The sequence below is a fragment of the Cyprinus carpio genome, chromosome B9 (genome assembly GCF_018340385.1).
Source record: "Cyprinus carpio isolate SPL01 chromosome B9, ASM1834038v1, whole genome shotgun sequence".
In the NCBI taxonomy this organism is placed as follows: domain Eukaryota; kingdom Metazoa; phylum Chordata; class Actinopteri; order Cypriniformes; family Cyprinidae; genus Cyprinus; species Cyprinus carpio.
In genome coordinates this window covers 21,797,390-21,813,348 of record NC_056605.1, presented here as the reverse complement: position 1 = coordinate 21,813,348, position 15,959 = coordinate 21,797,390, and the positions used below count along the sequence as shown (strand labels likewise).

The following is a 15,959-nucleotide window of genomic DNA, read 5'->3' as shown; positions in this document are numbered from 1 at the left end:
AAATGTAAAACAGCATGCATTTAACAGAATGTTAAAAGTGACTGGAAAATGTTTACAACAGCTCATTTTAGGCATTGTTATTTGTAAAGAAAGCATTTAATTATTCAGTCATACATAAGCATATACTTAAAAATACTATATTTACAACCCTAAATTATGTGTGTCTATGTATATGTATATATATATATATATATATATATATATATATATATATATATATATATATATATATATATATATATATATATATATATATTAAAAATATATATGCTTAAACTTTTTTTAATGTAGGCTAACTTTACACAGCTTGTTCTTCTGCCCACATTCAAACAGTTTATTCCTTATCCAGCAAACAGTTTTTTTTACATTCAGTTTTGCATTCATTCCTACATGTAGGCTAGTTTTGCGTGGAAATTTACTATTCCAACTGTGACTAGGGATTATTTTAATATCCATTAGCCAGCCACGCCTTCACCTTTGGAATACTACCAATTAACGGCAGCATAAACTAGTTAATATTTATGAGCAAAGCGTGTTGCCCTGCAACGTTAAACCAATGGTTAAACCAAACGATGACGTAGCTTCATTATGCGCATGCGCAAAAAATGCGGAAGCCGTGGGCAGGTTGTTAGTTCAAGTGAGAACATATGGGTAGGTAAATAAAGCACAGAATATGAATCTATTTGTGATTACATTGTGAATATCCTGCCGTTTTAATTTGCGTCGGGAGTATCATAACAATCGCGCTGAATTCCACAATTACTGTGACCACTGTAAATTTTAGAATAATTTGTTACCCAGTGGTGGCACATTATTTAGCATCAGTGTTTCTTTTACATTCAGAATGTATTTAGTCTATTTCTATGTCATTTCTAAGATAATCTCATAATCATCTAACGCTATAGTTTTCATCTATGCTATGCATTTTGTAGATTGATGTTTAAACAGTGCTGTACTTAAAGATGTGATATTTAATACAATGCCACTGCCGTCACAAAATACAGAATGTTCATGTTCCTTCCATTCTGAACTGTCTGTAAACACTGAAACACAACAGTCATCCCTCGTTCCATGACTTCATGTCTGCATGTTTTGTTGGTTGGCTCATCATTTGTGCTTGTGAATCATGCTGAAAACAAAGCGCGAGATACAGAAGGTGACATGTCTTGACAAAGTGGTATTTGAGTTGTGAAAGTGCTGGGGAGACCAATTTATTTGGTTTGTTATTTCATAAAAACATTTTTTATTGGTGCTTCAGTGTTGTGATTGATATGAATGTCTGATGTTTTCTCAATGATCCTGTTTGTTCTCCTTTGAACAGCCTTGGCATACATTGTCCATAATGGCCCCGTCCTCATCCTCTTCTTTATGCCGTTGCTGCTGTCCTTGTTCATGGCTGTGCACAAGATCTTCAGCCTACACTTTGGTTCTGGGTCTAGGTTTTGTCACCTTGGGAACCAGTCGCATCCTATTACTAAAATTCTCTGCCAATGGAGGTAACATAATATTACACCACCATAGAGCAACTTGATGTATGATTCCTTGCCACCAATAGTTTACTTTCTGCAGTGTGCATTTTAAATATTGTTGCAACCAACTTTTTCTTACCTACAGAAAACAAATATGACTTTCTTCCTGCATCTGTGAATTTAATGGCAGAGGCCATCAAACTAGTATTTTGTTTAGTGATGTCAGTACGGGTGGTCATTCGTGGTGAGTCAGATTCAATGTCCCAAAATTACTTTCTCAAACCATACTCAATAGTAAACATACTAAGCAAGTGTATATACAGTGTTGGGGAGTAATTAGTTACATGTAACGGAATTACGTAATCTGTTACAGTTACTGGAAAAAACAAAGTGTAATTAAATTACAGTTACTTATGAAAATGTTAATGATTACAAAGGGGGTAACATCTGAATATTTTCACAAACATACAGATCTTATTGATTTATTTCCAAAATTGCTTTGACTGCTCTAGAAATACGAGACACCAATGTATCAGGAGTTTATTTTGTTTTGCTTCCTATTTGGGTTTATGTATATGCTTTATGTTTTAAGATTTACTTTTTTCCAAGGCATTGTTGGATGCCAGTGTTTCCTGTTGTAGCTTTGCAAAGATTTAATTTTAAAAACAGCATCATAGCTATTCAACTATTTCTTATGATTTTAAATCTGTATTTAACCTCGGAATGATCTCAAAGTAAAAAGAGGTGCTAAAGTCTGATTTTGTGTTAGCTGTGCATTAAATGTAATTTTTTTTTTAATAATCTTAATTCAAGTGATGAAGGATTTTGAGAAGTCTGACAGAAATCAGTGTTGAGTTCTATACTGTAAGGTTAACCCTGCCTGCTTTAAATGTTTCAAAATGATTAACCACCCCAATTAACCGTTGACATTTTGAAAAGTAATCAAATGTAACAAGTTAGATTACTTTAATAAAGTAATTGAAATAGTTACACTACTTATTACATTTTAAATAGGGTAACCTGTAATCTATAACCCATTTCATTTCCAAATTAACCTTCCCAACACTGGATATATGTTGTTATTTAAGCTTACTGTACATGTTATTTGTTATGGGTCTACAAGAATTGCTTTTGTTTTCCAGAGGGCCGCTCTTATAAAGATTTGGGGTGTTCATCTGGTGCCTCTTTTCTCAGCTACCTGAAATGGTCCGTTCCTGCATTCCTCTACTTCCTTGATAACCTCATAATCTTCTATGTGATGACCTATCTGCAACCAGTATGTTGAATTATTAAAAGTTTATAGTTATGGATAAATATAAGTTGGAAAGTAACTCTTTGCATTTACTACTTTATACAAAAATATTTTAGCAATTAAATTAATGCATTAAATTAAATGCATGTGTGTATGTATATATTAATAATAATATGTAAATGTGTATATTAAATAGATGTATTTATTACTTTAAATCAATTGGGATCTGCAAGACTGTATTTTGCATTTGTTTGATTGAAAATACAGTAAAGCAGTTACACTGTGAAATATTATTACAATTTAAAAGAACAGGTTTATTTATTTCTGTGATAGCAAAGCTGAATTTTCAGCAACCATTGGAGTCTTCAGTGTCACATGATCCTTCACAAATCATTCTAATATGCTGATTTGGTGCTCACTGTTAATAATAGAGTTAAAAACAGTTGTGCAGCTTAATATTTTTGTGGAAATCATTAAAGTTAATTCATAAAGTTAATTTATTTGAAATAGATGTCTTTTGTAACATTACAAATGCATTTATCACTTTTGATTAACTTTCAGAGTAAAATTGTTAATTTCTTTTAAAGAAAAAATTGTATTGACCCCAAACTTATGAACGATAACAACATTCATATTTTTCTCATGTTTTAATAGGCCATGGCAGTTATGTTTTCCAACATTGTCATTTTTACAACAGCCATTCTCTTCCGTGTTGTTCTGAAGTAAGTACCATCATTTCTTGATATCTGTTTAATATCCTGTTACTGACTTTCCATCTTTTGACCTGCAGGAGGCGCCTGTCTTGGGTGCAGTGGGCATCTTTGATCATTTTGTTCCTGTCGATTGTGTCGTTGACCACTGGCAGTGGTGACCAGCATGCCATTGCTGTACACGGCGTCCACCCAGCCCACATTTCCACCCCTTCCAACAGCTGCCTAAAATACGCCCATCCCGAGCCAGAGCATCAGAACTATAATGAAACATACTGGAAACGTGAGCTGTGGGACAGCCAGCTCATCCACAAGCTGAACAGCTTCGGCCTGGGTTATGTCCTGCTGCTGCTGCAATGCTTCATCTCCGCACTGGCCAACATCTACAATGAGAAGATCCTCAAGGAAGGGGAGCAGCTAGTGGAGAGCATCTTCATCCAGAACAGCAAGCTGTACATGTTCGGTTTGATCTTCAACAGCCTCACGCTGCTCCTGCACTCTGACTACCGTGACCTGACGCTACACTGCGGCCTCCTCTATGGACACAACATCTTCTCCATCGCTCTAGTCTTCGTCACAGCCGCCCTAGGCCTGTCGGTGGCCTTCATTCTCAAGTTCCGTGATAACATGTTCCACGTGCTTACAGGCCAGATTACCACAGTCATCGTCACCGCGCTCTCTCTCTTTCTGTTTGACTTTCATCCATCGATGGATTTCTTCCTGCAGGCGCCTGTAGTACTGCTAGCCATCTTTATCTACCACAGCAGCAAACTGAAGGATCCAGAGTACGCACTACAGCAGGAGAGGCTCAGGGTCATCAATGGCGAGGTGTTTGAGAGGTCAAGAGGGGTAAGAGTCATTTTGAAAGATTCTTAAAGATTTAAAAAGGTCCCTTTGTATCTCAGCTGATCATTTATTCCATACGAGTTATTCGTTTCCACCTTCATTTCTGAAGTGCACTCTGACAGTTTAAACAAGGAGCTCTTTGTAGAGGAGGTCTGGCAAACTATGATCCAATTAAGTAAGGAACCTGAATTCTCAATAATGAAAACACAATTTGGAGTAGCAAAGCCCTACCTTAGATTATTGCATTATTTAGATCAAATATATTATACAGCAGGAAATTCCATTAATGGCATGTTGGCACCTTTTATAGAACTATTATAGAACCCTTGTGAGACACAGCAGAATGGGAAAATAGTTACTTTACAACTACCTCAACTAACTATTAAGCAGCAAATTAGGAGTGTATTGAGGCAAAAGTTTTAGTTAATGTTTTGTTAATAGCGAGAATTGGACCTTAAATAAAAAAATCATGTTTTGATGGCCTGCATTCTTTTCCATTCTGCTGCCTCTCACTTTTTAAAATGCAATGCTATCTTCTATATGAATGATTCCCTACAAAAAATTCCAGAACCTATACAAACCTTCTTCACTGAATAGTACCACTGATTATCTATCTATAGAGATATATCTACAGTATAGTCACTGAAAGCTGTCATGTTTGTCAGTGCTGTCAGTGGTCTGAAAAGAATGTATGTGGTAGTTCATGATTGTGCTTTATGTTTTTATTTTAGGATGGGGAGGAGTTGGAGAGACTAACCAAGGCTAACACAGAGAGCGAATCTGAAGAAGAATCTTTCTGAGTTGTTTTGAACCCATCTCTCTAATTATCATGTAAATATTCTGGAATCAGCCTGTATATGTATTATGTAAATGTATTATAATGAATGATAATTGTTTCAGTCACATGGAATGTCTACGTGACATGCAAAGGGATCAAAGAGTTGTTTATTTTCTCCTCTTACAAACTGTGTAAACATTAAGAGCATGTATCAAACTCATGGGGGTTTGTGAAAGTGTTACTTTCATATTTATTGTTTGGACTATATTCTTGGTTCCTTCATATAGTAGTTGACTGAAAGACAGAGTGACTGTGCAGGTATTAAGGTACTTTAAGAGTAGCTTGTTTAAATTTTAATGTACTTCTGTAATGGGAATATAATTGTTTCAAAGCATGTGCCATATTGTGTATGATGTTGTATTTGTTGACATATGACCTTTAAAAAAAATCTTGGATTTTTGCAATAATAAACATCTGTATTTTAATCCTACATGCTAAAATATTTGTACAATTTTTATTTAAATTCTTAATAATACTGCTATTTTGTGGCAACTGCTGATATATTACTGACCAGCAGAGGGAGCAAAGAAAAGTCAAACTACATCATTTGACATAGTGCTTTAGCAGATATTTGAGTGCCTTCATAAAATAAGGGAGGAAGAAACTCAAAGATCACATAATGTAAGCACTTAAAATTAAATCTCAGCTAAAAATAGAGTTGATGTGTGATGTTTGGAACATATATCAAAAGGCAATAGAATATACAAGATATGATAGCAATACAATATATTTTTATTGAAATTAAAGTACAATTTATTCGTTTATAAATAAGACACACAGCGACAGTGCTCTTTAAAAATAGAGTAACAATATCAAAACAGTTTAACAAGAAAAAGCAGGTTGTGACCTTTAAAAACGATCACTTCTTATAGAGAAGACATCCAATAAATACAAATGTTTTGTTAACGTCTTTATCTACAAAAGATTTTGTCCATAGATGTGAAACGATATACCCCAACATTAAGAGACAGATTTATAGCAGAGGAGATGCATCTTTAAAAATGAACAGCTCTATACGGTAAATGTAAATCCAGTTAAAAGGGAAGTTTTTAGTTATCTCCTACCCTGACACTGTCTTATGAAAGCGTTAACCCTAATAACCCTGATGATAACCATCCTGGTACCCCTCATGATAGCCATGGTGGTAGCCATAGCCACCGTACTCATCCTCCGGGCAGCGCATGCCTAGAGACTGCTGGATAGCCATTTCCTGTCTGCGGAGCTGCATGGAGTCGATCAAGTCATAGATGATGGCCATGGACCACATGGGGGACGGGTACCAGGACTTGACATTTCCATCTTTTCCCACCAGCAGCATGGAGAAGTACTCGGGGCTGATCTGGAAATAGTTTCTAATGTCCCTCACTAGAGTGGCAGATATGCCCTCACGCTCCACCGTTGCACTTCCTGAAACACATAAACGTGGGTGTCAGAAAACAGGTTCGCAGCTGCACATAAACAGCATATACAGAAAATTGTGCAGAAAATCAGCATGTAATGTAAAACAATTTTATTTTGAAAGGTTTGTTTTAGCTGAGCCAATGTGCATTTCACCATTTATCATCACTGCAATTGAATGGGTTATATAAAACATAATTATACATAAATCTTGCTTTTACTGGCCACAGTTTTCTTTTTCTAAAGTGCTTTATGCACTTTCTAAGAGAATACTGAATTCGTTTTTTGTCCTCTTTTCAACCCTGTTGAATCATCTGCCAACTTTAAGGGTTTTTTTAAGCATTTCATTTTGTTTCCACTTACACTGACCTTGTCAAGCTTGGTAGTATACAGTATAGTTAGTATATAGTTAAATAGTTACTGTTCAAAAGTTAGGGGTCAGTGAGATTGTTTTACGTTAAAAGTACAGTAATAAACCGTAATATTACCATGGAAAAATTCTTGGATTTTTAGGAAACTTTTGAACTGTCAAAATAAATAAATCAATACATAATTAAATAGAAATTCTAGAAGTTCTATCTCTCCACCATCTTTCCATCCTTTAGCAAAACTCATATATACGCATCAGACTTTAAATAAAGGGCTTTTCAACATGCATAATATTACAAAAATCTCTGACAGAACATTTTAATAGAAACCAGATTTTTTATAAAACCAACATGTTTTTCTCAGATATTGACTTTGCTTTTATCTTACATATGGGTCCTGCCTAGAAGACTTCAATGTCAGCACTCTAAATACAGCTTAGAGAATCACTTTTTGATCTAAATGCATCAGACAGACTGCTGATGCAGCCTTTCAAAACACACAGGAGCCTCGGTGCCAGTGAACGCAATGCTGTCTTAAGTTTCAACAATGATGGAAAATATGTAAACACCTGAGTCCTTCTTTATTTCTGTCCTGCAAAATATTATTCCTGTGAGAACTGTCTGGTCATTTCTGAGCCTGGACGGAGCTGGAGAGGCTGACTCATGCAGGGAGGGGCCTGAAACCAGAGGCTATTGGCTGCTTTTGACTGACACCTAAAAAAGCAGCCAGTGTCAACACAACACCACCGCATCTAACATAACGTGCTGATTAACCCTTAACTCACTAACTAAACACCTTGCTGTTCTGAGGTATATTTTCATCTAGACTTTAAGAATTTGCTTACTACTACTGCAAAACAATATGCTTTTTATGTTTACTAAGACCACAATAAGTAAGCATCTGATTTCTCAGCTGCTTTTTAAACCATTGCTACAAGTATTTACATACCTGTTAAAAGGTCTTCTCGCACCTCAAAGTCTAAACCACATTTTAGGAGTTTACTGGTAAGTCTCACTTCCCAAAAGTGTTTTTTTTTTTTTTTTCTAGTGTTTCAACATCAGTGGTCTTACCATTGATGGGATAAAGCTCCAACACTCCTCCCATGTCTATCAGCTCTGTCCCCACCAGCTTCAGTACTGATACATGGCGAAGACCTGCAAATTGAACAAGACAGAAAGATTTTTTCTCAAATCTGAACACCACACTGAGTTTTTAAATGTTCTCCTGCTGACATTTAGGCCATTTAAGGGCATGTTTGTAGCTTACAGATAGTTGGTAATGGAATATATGTGGGATGTATTAATAAACAAAGCTGTTTCTCAAGACATTTAAGTCTGACTTGACAGTCATATTCAAATCTGATGTCAGTTTAAATGGAGGAGAAAGCCTTTTTTTGGGGTTCATGCCTGTCAAACACTGAAATTGTTCTAAGATCTTTTCCTGGTCACATTCTGCCACATAATTATTATTTTTATAGAGCTGAGTAAAGATGTGACGTCAGTTTGTAAGCAAATTTTCTAAGAGCTCCCTCTGGTAATTTCTGAATGTTTTTTGGAATAGCAGTTTAGAATTTATGAGTAAATTAAGCCATGTGGTTAACATTATTTCAGAAGACTTTCACATTTTGTTCCACAACATAAATTACTCACAGTCATACATCAAATTCGAATCCTGTAGCCTCAGTTTTTTAAACCTAAACTGTTAATTGCTATTAACTAGTTTATTCACAACTAGGAACATCTCTTTATGAATAAAATTAGGATACTGTTGACTATTAGCTGCTCCAGGTGTGGTGACTGGATGGGTTCAACACTTAGACCAACAGGTATGAAACTGGCTAGAAAACCATCACTAATAAATATACTATATGAATGTCAATAAAGATCACCTACTCTATGAAGAGCTATATAATATAAAAATAAAGGAGCCATTAAAAAGCTTGCTGCGATGCTGAATAATTAGTTAATTACATAAGTTATGTGTTTGTCAGGATGCCTGAGAAAGAGAATTCACTGCGGTTGTGTCAAGCTTATTTTCTGGGAAAAATTTCTGAATGTAAGTATCATCGCAAATACACATTGTTCTTGGAAATAATATCATGAAAAATTCCAGATCCATTACTCAATGGAGTTTTTGAGAGTTGGCTTAGTCTGAGCTACAGTAAAAATGATCTGGTTTCAATCTTCACTGAGTGACAAGAGAAAATCAATGCAAGATATTATCTTGGCATACTTGAGACACGAGAAAGAAACATATGCAAAACCCTCTAGATTCTAGAATAAAAAGGTCCTCCCCAGTAATGCAATGTGTATTTATGTGCAATAATGTTATCTGGCATTTTTATCGAAATTCTCCTTCAGTGACATCTGAAGGTTTAGTGATTGTTATTCTTACCCAGGTTGCACGCCTGGCTGTTTAGTGCATAGAGCTGTTGCTGATAGGCCCATTCCTCATCATTTGGTGCAGATATGACAAACAACCTGCGTCTCCAGCGGAACCTAAAATCGAGTAGCCCAAAATCATTAGAACAGTACATTACTTGTAAGATTCCCAGTAATTAATCTTTTCAATAGAAAATGCTTATGAACTACCTGGAAAGAAAGTTTTCCAATGATCTTGGCTTGTCTTCTTTTTTACACGTCACCCCATCACGTTTCTGTTGCTCCATCTCTCTGATGCGTGATGAAAACGTGTCGAGGTAATCAAACACAGCCTTCATCGCAATTGGCACCTCATAATATTGCTGAGAATAAAAAGATACACGAAACAAGCTTCATAGAGGGTTAGAAACCAAGTATCTTCACTAGTAAGGGGATTTTCTCAATAGGTTTTGAGCAGCCAAGAATGCCAAACCCAAAATTATGTGTCAAATCAACAGAGCTGTGAAGAATTCTTGACATTTTCTGCAAACCACAAGAAATATGCTGTTCAAGCAAGAATGCAATCCAAAATGCAATGTCCAATATCACATTTCGTTTGACTTTGCAATTGTATTTTTTTATTATTATTCTTTTGAATTAATTGTTAACATTACATTTGCATTGAATTTTATTTTTTTCATAGTGACCATTACTTTGAACCCAGTTAATGAAGGCATACATAATTAAATTAATATGGATGTTAAAACATGTTCTTAAAACAAAGACTAAGTCTCATTTACAGGGACGGTGATGATTCATGTTTATTTGTGGGCAGTTTATTTATTAACATAGTCAGTTACGTCAACATTCAGCTCTCAGAATTCAGTTCAAACACTACATGCCCAGAATTAACTCAGTATTTGTGGGTGTCTGACTGGCTACGGTTCTGAGGATTTTCAATAGATTTTACTGTCTATCTGCTGCCTGAGTGCACAGTGGCTTCTTTGTTTATTCCAGCTGTCTGCAAACAGGACTCGGCTTTGCGCTGGCACACCTCACATACCCCTGAAAAGTACTGTGGAAGAAGAGAGCTTTAAAGTGGTGAAAATGTAATATGTGCCAAGTTACGTGTCTTTTACCTTGGCTTTCATGTCCAGATCTGTGAGGACCATGTAGAAATCACTGTAGGTCATTCCGTACTCTTTCCTCAGCTCTGTGATGAGATCCTGGTTCTCCAAATCCTCCTGTTTCAGACCTTTCATGGGCTTGTCATTCTCTGAAAAGACGCCACACAAAATCCCACAGACTGATCAACCGACCAGAGAGATAAATACAGAAGATTACAGATGGCTCCACAGTCTGCTAGTTTTGTTTTGACTGCAGTTCAAAGAGACATGCGTGTCTTTCATAACATGCAGAACACAGGGCGACCCCTCCGGTGGGGTCAATGCTGGTAGAACTCGGGACAATGAGGCACTCAGCTTTTCGAGGAGCTCAGTGGTGTTCTGCTGTTTGTCTAAATGGAAAATCACCAGACATGCTGTCTTTTAATGAAGTGCTACAGGGCCTTAGGGATGGCAGCTCAGTGTGTTTATTCTGGGAACATGGCTTCCTTTGCTATACAAGAGACAGATAAAAACAGAGCAACTCATGTGAAAGACCCTGTTTGCTCTGTGGAAACTCTGTGGGTGCGTGAGACAGCACGGGAAGACGCGGCCAACCCAAAGTATTTGTTTTCCTTTCCGCAAAATCCAAAGAATTTCTCGCTCTGATTTCCAGTGGACAACAAAACAGACAGTTTAAGGCACTCCACTTTCAGCACGGGAGGTGAACTACAATTAAAAACCAATCAAAGCGGAGGCAAAATGCTTTTTCTCCTTCTAAACATGTGGTTTTCTTTAAATAAGATCTTTATTTATCTCTCAAGGCCAGAATATATAATAAGGAGGCTTTAGGCACATGTACTACTTGCCTAGCACTATATAAACAACAACTAGGAATCTGAATATAAAACAAATAAATACAATTTCTAAATAATAATGATAAAATGAAATCCCCTCTCTGCGGAGTTACATCATAAGCATTACAAACGGAAAATGAGAGATTAGGTTTAGCCTAAGCAACGCTCCTAATTATATATGCCTACCATAGCCACAGCACAGGACCTTTAATTGTGGTTTAGGAACCGCTGATCATACAGTCAGTCATGTTTCCTTTTCTAGTACCTCTGATGCTGCACTAGAACCAGTCACAGTGAGCTGGCAGGCTATAAATGCTCAGAACGTGCCAGGCTGATATATGCCTTCATAGAGAGCCTTATGTGTTCACTTAGCTGCCTTTAAGAGTGAGATGTTTATGAGCACCTGTTTTGCTTCCATTTTTCCATCCTGCGGCAGTGAAAGGGACCCCTCACAGATAGCTATGTGACGCAGACCAGATTGATGAGTATATGGAATAAAAGTCAAAGCACTGACTCATTCAGAGGTAGTCTGGATGATGATGATGTCATTGTTAAACCCTTTCACAGCATTTTGTCTTAACGCTTCTAGAATCTAACTGTGTGACATCTGGTAAATTAACAACAAGGGTTGCACAAATTTTTGAATTAAAGAATTAGCTTGCATTCAACTGATGAGTTGAGTTGGCTACACTATATGGACAAAGTATTGGGACACCCCCTTCTAATGAATATGTTTAACTGCTTTGATTTCCATAAGTACAAATCTAAATGTTTAAGCATATAATGATATTCTAGGGAATTGTGTGCTTCTAATTATATAGCAGCAGTTTGCACTCAACCCTTTTCTATCCTGACATGACAATGCCTCTGTGTATAGGGTTCAAAAAGAAGTAATTGATTCAGTCAGTGCATGTGTATGTAAATGCAGGCCTTGAGCCAAAAATCACCAAACATCAATGACTTTTACATAAACTATATGGACAAAAGTATTGGGACACCCCCCTTCTTTTATTTCCATGTCTGTTCCAACAGTTTTGGAAGTGTCTAAAAGTTTTTGGCTTAAGTTCTGCATTTAAAGTCACAATAGAGGTATACAGATGGGATTTGGCTTTCTGCAGACCAGTCAAGTTCTTCCACACTGACTTAATCTATCATTTCTTTTTGAACCTTGTCTTATACACAGAGGCATTGTCATGTTAAAAAAAGAAAAGGGTCCTGTCCAAACTATTGCTATAAAATTAGAAGCACACAATTCCCTAGAATATCATTATATGCTTTAACATTTGTACTCATGGAAATTACTAAAGTAGTCAAACATGTTCGTTAGAAGGGGGTGTCCCAATACTTTTGTCCATATAGTGTATCTGTAAGGCCTTTAAACCTCTTTAAATGGCATTCTTAAAACCAGATAGATAGGAAGCATTCTAAGCTAAATTTCAGGTAAAAATCTGGTCTTAATTATCTTAGCATGTCTGAGGGAGTGAGCTATTTGAATGACTCCAACAATACTCAATGTTTTTGAATTCAAGTCACAGGCGTCCCTGCTTTTGAAGCAGTTCCACAACAACACTAACAAAGAAGACATTATAAGAATGCGGATTATTGTATGCTTTACCAATCTATCCACCCTGCAAAACTGTCTGATCTGTCAAGAACTGACTGCTGTTTCTGAGCTAAAACTCTCCAGTCAGAATATCAGCTACAAAGGAAACAGACATTTTCCCCATGTCTTGGATAATGAGCTAGAGAGAATAACGTGCCAGGGCAGACTCTCTGCACTCTTCCATTTGATTCATCTAGCAGCATTCCGTGACACTTGAACAAGTACCATTCACTCCATTCCCAGACCAAACTTCAAGTTCCTTTGCTGTGAGGTTCTGTGTCATATGAGGTCATAATCTGGAAAAGTGCTTCCCTGGCTTACAAGTGAGTGCCAACTGTTGGATAAAAGGCGCTTTTTGTTTGGCACATTAAAAGCCCTTAATCTCCAGCATAGGAAAATGGCTTGTGTTTATCATATCCATCTTCAGCCTAATCATTCATAGTTCCATGTCACAACTAGTAAAGCTCTCAAAGAACAGGAAACAGTTGTTCTTTTTCATGAACGTTGCAGGATTTTATGATGGGTGGCCTGAGTTCAATTTGGCTCATTGGGAATGGATGGAATGCTTTGACCGGAACTTCCATAACCTGGGTTTAAATGTCCATACATCAAAACATGACATGGATTCTCAGCAGTGGTTGTTTAAGAATTAGGAAAGCAAAACAATAGGAAAAGATTACAGGAAAAAAGCAGGCAGTGACGAACACATTCTCCTATCATTTTTAAAGTTTTTTAATGCTTTTTGGTGATTATTATATAGTATATATTTGATATACTGCACATATATATTGTTTCCAACAAGACGAATGTGGCTTACCAAGTTGGTAATGATCTATTTTCATGGTGCTGTTTGTAAGCATGCCGAAGATGGTGATGATGGAGACCTTCCTGATGGCCATCTCACACACATGTTCCAAGTATTCATCCCTTTGCTGAACATACATGGTGTTCTCCTCTGTTGGAGAGGTGATCAACTGAAGTAAAGAGTTTGAAACGGAAGAACAGTAAATAAAACATAACAGAAATCCACATTTCTTAATCAGACTACTTACAAAGCTACTCACAATGAGTCTCCTTTTGCTTTCAAAATAGTCCAGAAACGTTGCCAGAGTTCCTTTGGGTGGCGGAGGGGGTGGTGGTGGTCTTTTTGTTGGTTTCTGATACTCTTCTTTCTCATGGATCTTTGATTCTTTCTTTCCATTTTTCTTACCACCCTTTCCATCCTTTCCCCTCCTCTCTGTCTTGTCCTTCTTGTCCTTTTTCTTCTTTTTGTCCGCCCTGCCCTTGCCTTTTTTGGCAGGCACAATTTCTTCCTCCTTCTCTTCAGGATAGATGTCGGTGGGCACACCTACATCATATTTCTCTTCATATGCATTGCTAATTTCCTTATCACCATTTTTTTTCCTTGTAGACTTAACTTTAGGCGGTTTGTGTTGTGTAGGTATAATGCTGGTATGTTTGTGGTTGTATTCTTTTTTATCTGTGTGGTTGTCCCTGTATTTTGCTGTGTCAGCTTTGGTGTAGACGGGAAGAGTTGTGGGTGAGGTTGTCTGGTGTCTGTCTCTACGGTTGTAATAGTAAGACTCAGTGGTGGTCTTCTGCGCTGGGATCCATTGAGGGGTAGTATGAGCTCTCGTCGTCCTTGGAGTGGTGGTGGTCCGTGTTGTGGTTGTGGTCGGCCGCGTTGTTGTCGTCGTTGTAGTGGTGGATCGGGTTGTAGTTGGGGGACGTGTGGTGGTGGTGGTGGTAGTTGCTTTGGTAGTGGTGGTAGTGGTCGTTGGTTTTGTTGTAGTTGGAGTAGTTGTTGTAGCCGGTCTTCGAATGGGTTTCCGCACCTCTTTTCTCCTCTCCATTGGTGGGTCCACTTGGGGGTCAGTACTGGGGACACCCTCGACCACCTGCCCCTCCACCCCAGCCCCTTTACACTTCTGGACAAAGCCTTTCTGCCTGACTTTCTCCATTTTGCGAATGGGCGACTGGTCGATAACTTCGTACATTGCTTCTAGTCTGACAGGGTATGGGTAGCGTTCTTCTACCTGAAGTGTCTTCTTAAGAAGGACCATCCCGAACTTTCCTTTTTCTAATTTAAGAAAGTTTATGAGCCTGGGAATAATAGTCGTATCTAACGGCTCTTCCATCACCTTGCCTTCGTTAGTAATGCGTCGGATTTTCCCACCCAATTCCCCTTCCTGGTGAAATATGACAATTTGATGGACGTGCCGCTCTGCCAGTTCGCAGTAAACATCAGGTTTAAGAAGACTCATCATCAATCTGTAGTAACCATCAGAGTCGTGAGGTGCGGAAATAACCAGCAGGCGGTTTTTCCCTGCAAATGACGCCAGTAAGTTTGGAGAACCAGCGCTGCTTGGCATGCGGGATAATCTGGCCCTGGCTCCAGGTGTTCCATCATCTTGCTGGATTGGGTTCCTAGACTCACCTTGTGCTGGTCTCCTTTTTGCCAAGACCTTTCTGGATTGGACGTTCCTAGTAACGTTTATACCTTCATCTCCCTGCATCTGCTGGCGTCTATCATTGATCCATGAAGGAGAATGTGTTTGTTTTGCTGGTCTTATGGAAAGCAGTCTGAATCTGGATTGTTTATCGGTTGGACTGCTCTCTGACACGTAAACAGCCCATGTCAACAGACACAAAACACCTAAACCATGCATGTACCTTCCCCTCATGTTTGAAAACTTTAGTAACACTTAAGTCAGTAGAGAGATACAATCCGGTAAAGCTTCATAAGATCCAATTTATTTTCTACAAGTGTTTATAATTCTGATGCTTAGTGCAAAACAAGGCAAAAGTTTAAAACCATCTTGGGTTCTTAACAAACCAAGAAAATAATTTTCTTTAATTTTATTTTAAAAATGACAAAATAGGTAATGTTTAATGTTTATTGGTTTTTGGTTTTAGTTGTTTTTGGGTTTATTTATTGTTTATTGAGCGAGCGGTGTGGGTTGTTGATTGATCAATGCAAATAGGTATTTACTGCTACACAGCGACAGATTTTCTCATCTCATCATTCCTGTATGCATATAATCCCTTAATCAGATGAAAATAGATGCCAAGAAATAAAGCTCCGGTCCTCAGTAAGTCTCGAGAAGTTTGACACGCGCCACTTCAACACAACGCACGTCGCAAAAAATGAGAA

At 37.6% G+C, this 15,959-nt stretch overlaps 2 protein-coding genes across 4 annotated transcripts; one reads left to right on the top strand and one right to left on the bottom strand.

Annotated features, from left to right (window-relative positions):
• Nucleotides 1–510: 510 nt before the first annotated feature.
• slc35a5 (solute carrier family 35 member A5) lies at nucleotides 511–5,545 on the top strand. Of its 3 annotated transcripts, none has more exons than XM_019109185.2 (7): nucleotides 511–651; nucleotides 1,322–1,496; nucleotides 1,615–1,713; nucleotides 2,612–2,745; nucleotides 3,376–3,443; nucleotides 3,512–4,280; nucleotides 5,009–5,545. In XM_019109185.2, the coding sequence occupies exons 1-7, from the start codon at nucleotides 589–591 to the stop codon at nucleotides 5,075–5,077; spliced, it is 1,377 nt and encodes a 458-aa protein (XP_018964730.1). In that variant the 5' UTR covers nucleotides 511–588; the 3' UTR covers nucleotides 5,078–5,545. The 3 variants fall into 3 exon arrangements, with proteins under 3 accessions (XP_018964730.1, XP_042587482.1, XP_042587483.1); XM_042731548.1 differs by having other exon boundaries at nucleotides 619–655; XM_042731549.1 differs by lacking the exon at nucleotides 511–651 and adding an exon at nucleotides 787–1,218.
• Nucleotides 5,546–5,824: 279 nt separating this feature from the next.
• LOC109095462 (coiled-coil domain-containing protein 80) lies at nucleotides 5,825–15,656 on the bottom strand. The gene is made up of 7 exons (XM_019109184.2): nucleotides 13,870–15,656; nucleotides 13,623–13,779; nucleotides 10,382–10,518; nucleotides 9,474–9,625; nucleotides 9,277–9,380; nucleotides 7,953–8,036; nucleotides 5,825–6,522 (listed from the first exon to the last, which is right to left on the bottom strand). The coding sequence occupies exons 1-7, from the start codon at nucleotides 15,487–15,489 to the stop codon at nucleotides 6,209–6,211; spliced, it is 2,568 nt and encodes an 855-aa protein (XP_018964729.2). The 5' UTR covers nucleotides 15,490–15,656; the 3' UTR covers nucleotides 5,825–6,208.
• Between the last annotated feature and the right edge of the window lie 303 nt (nucleotides 15,657–15,959).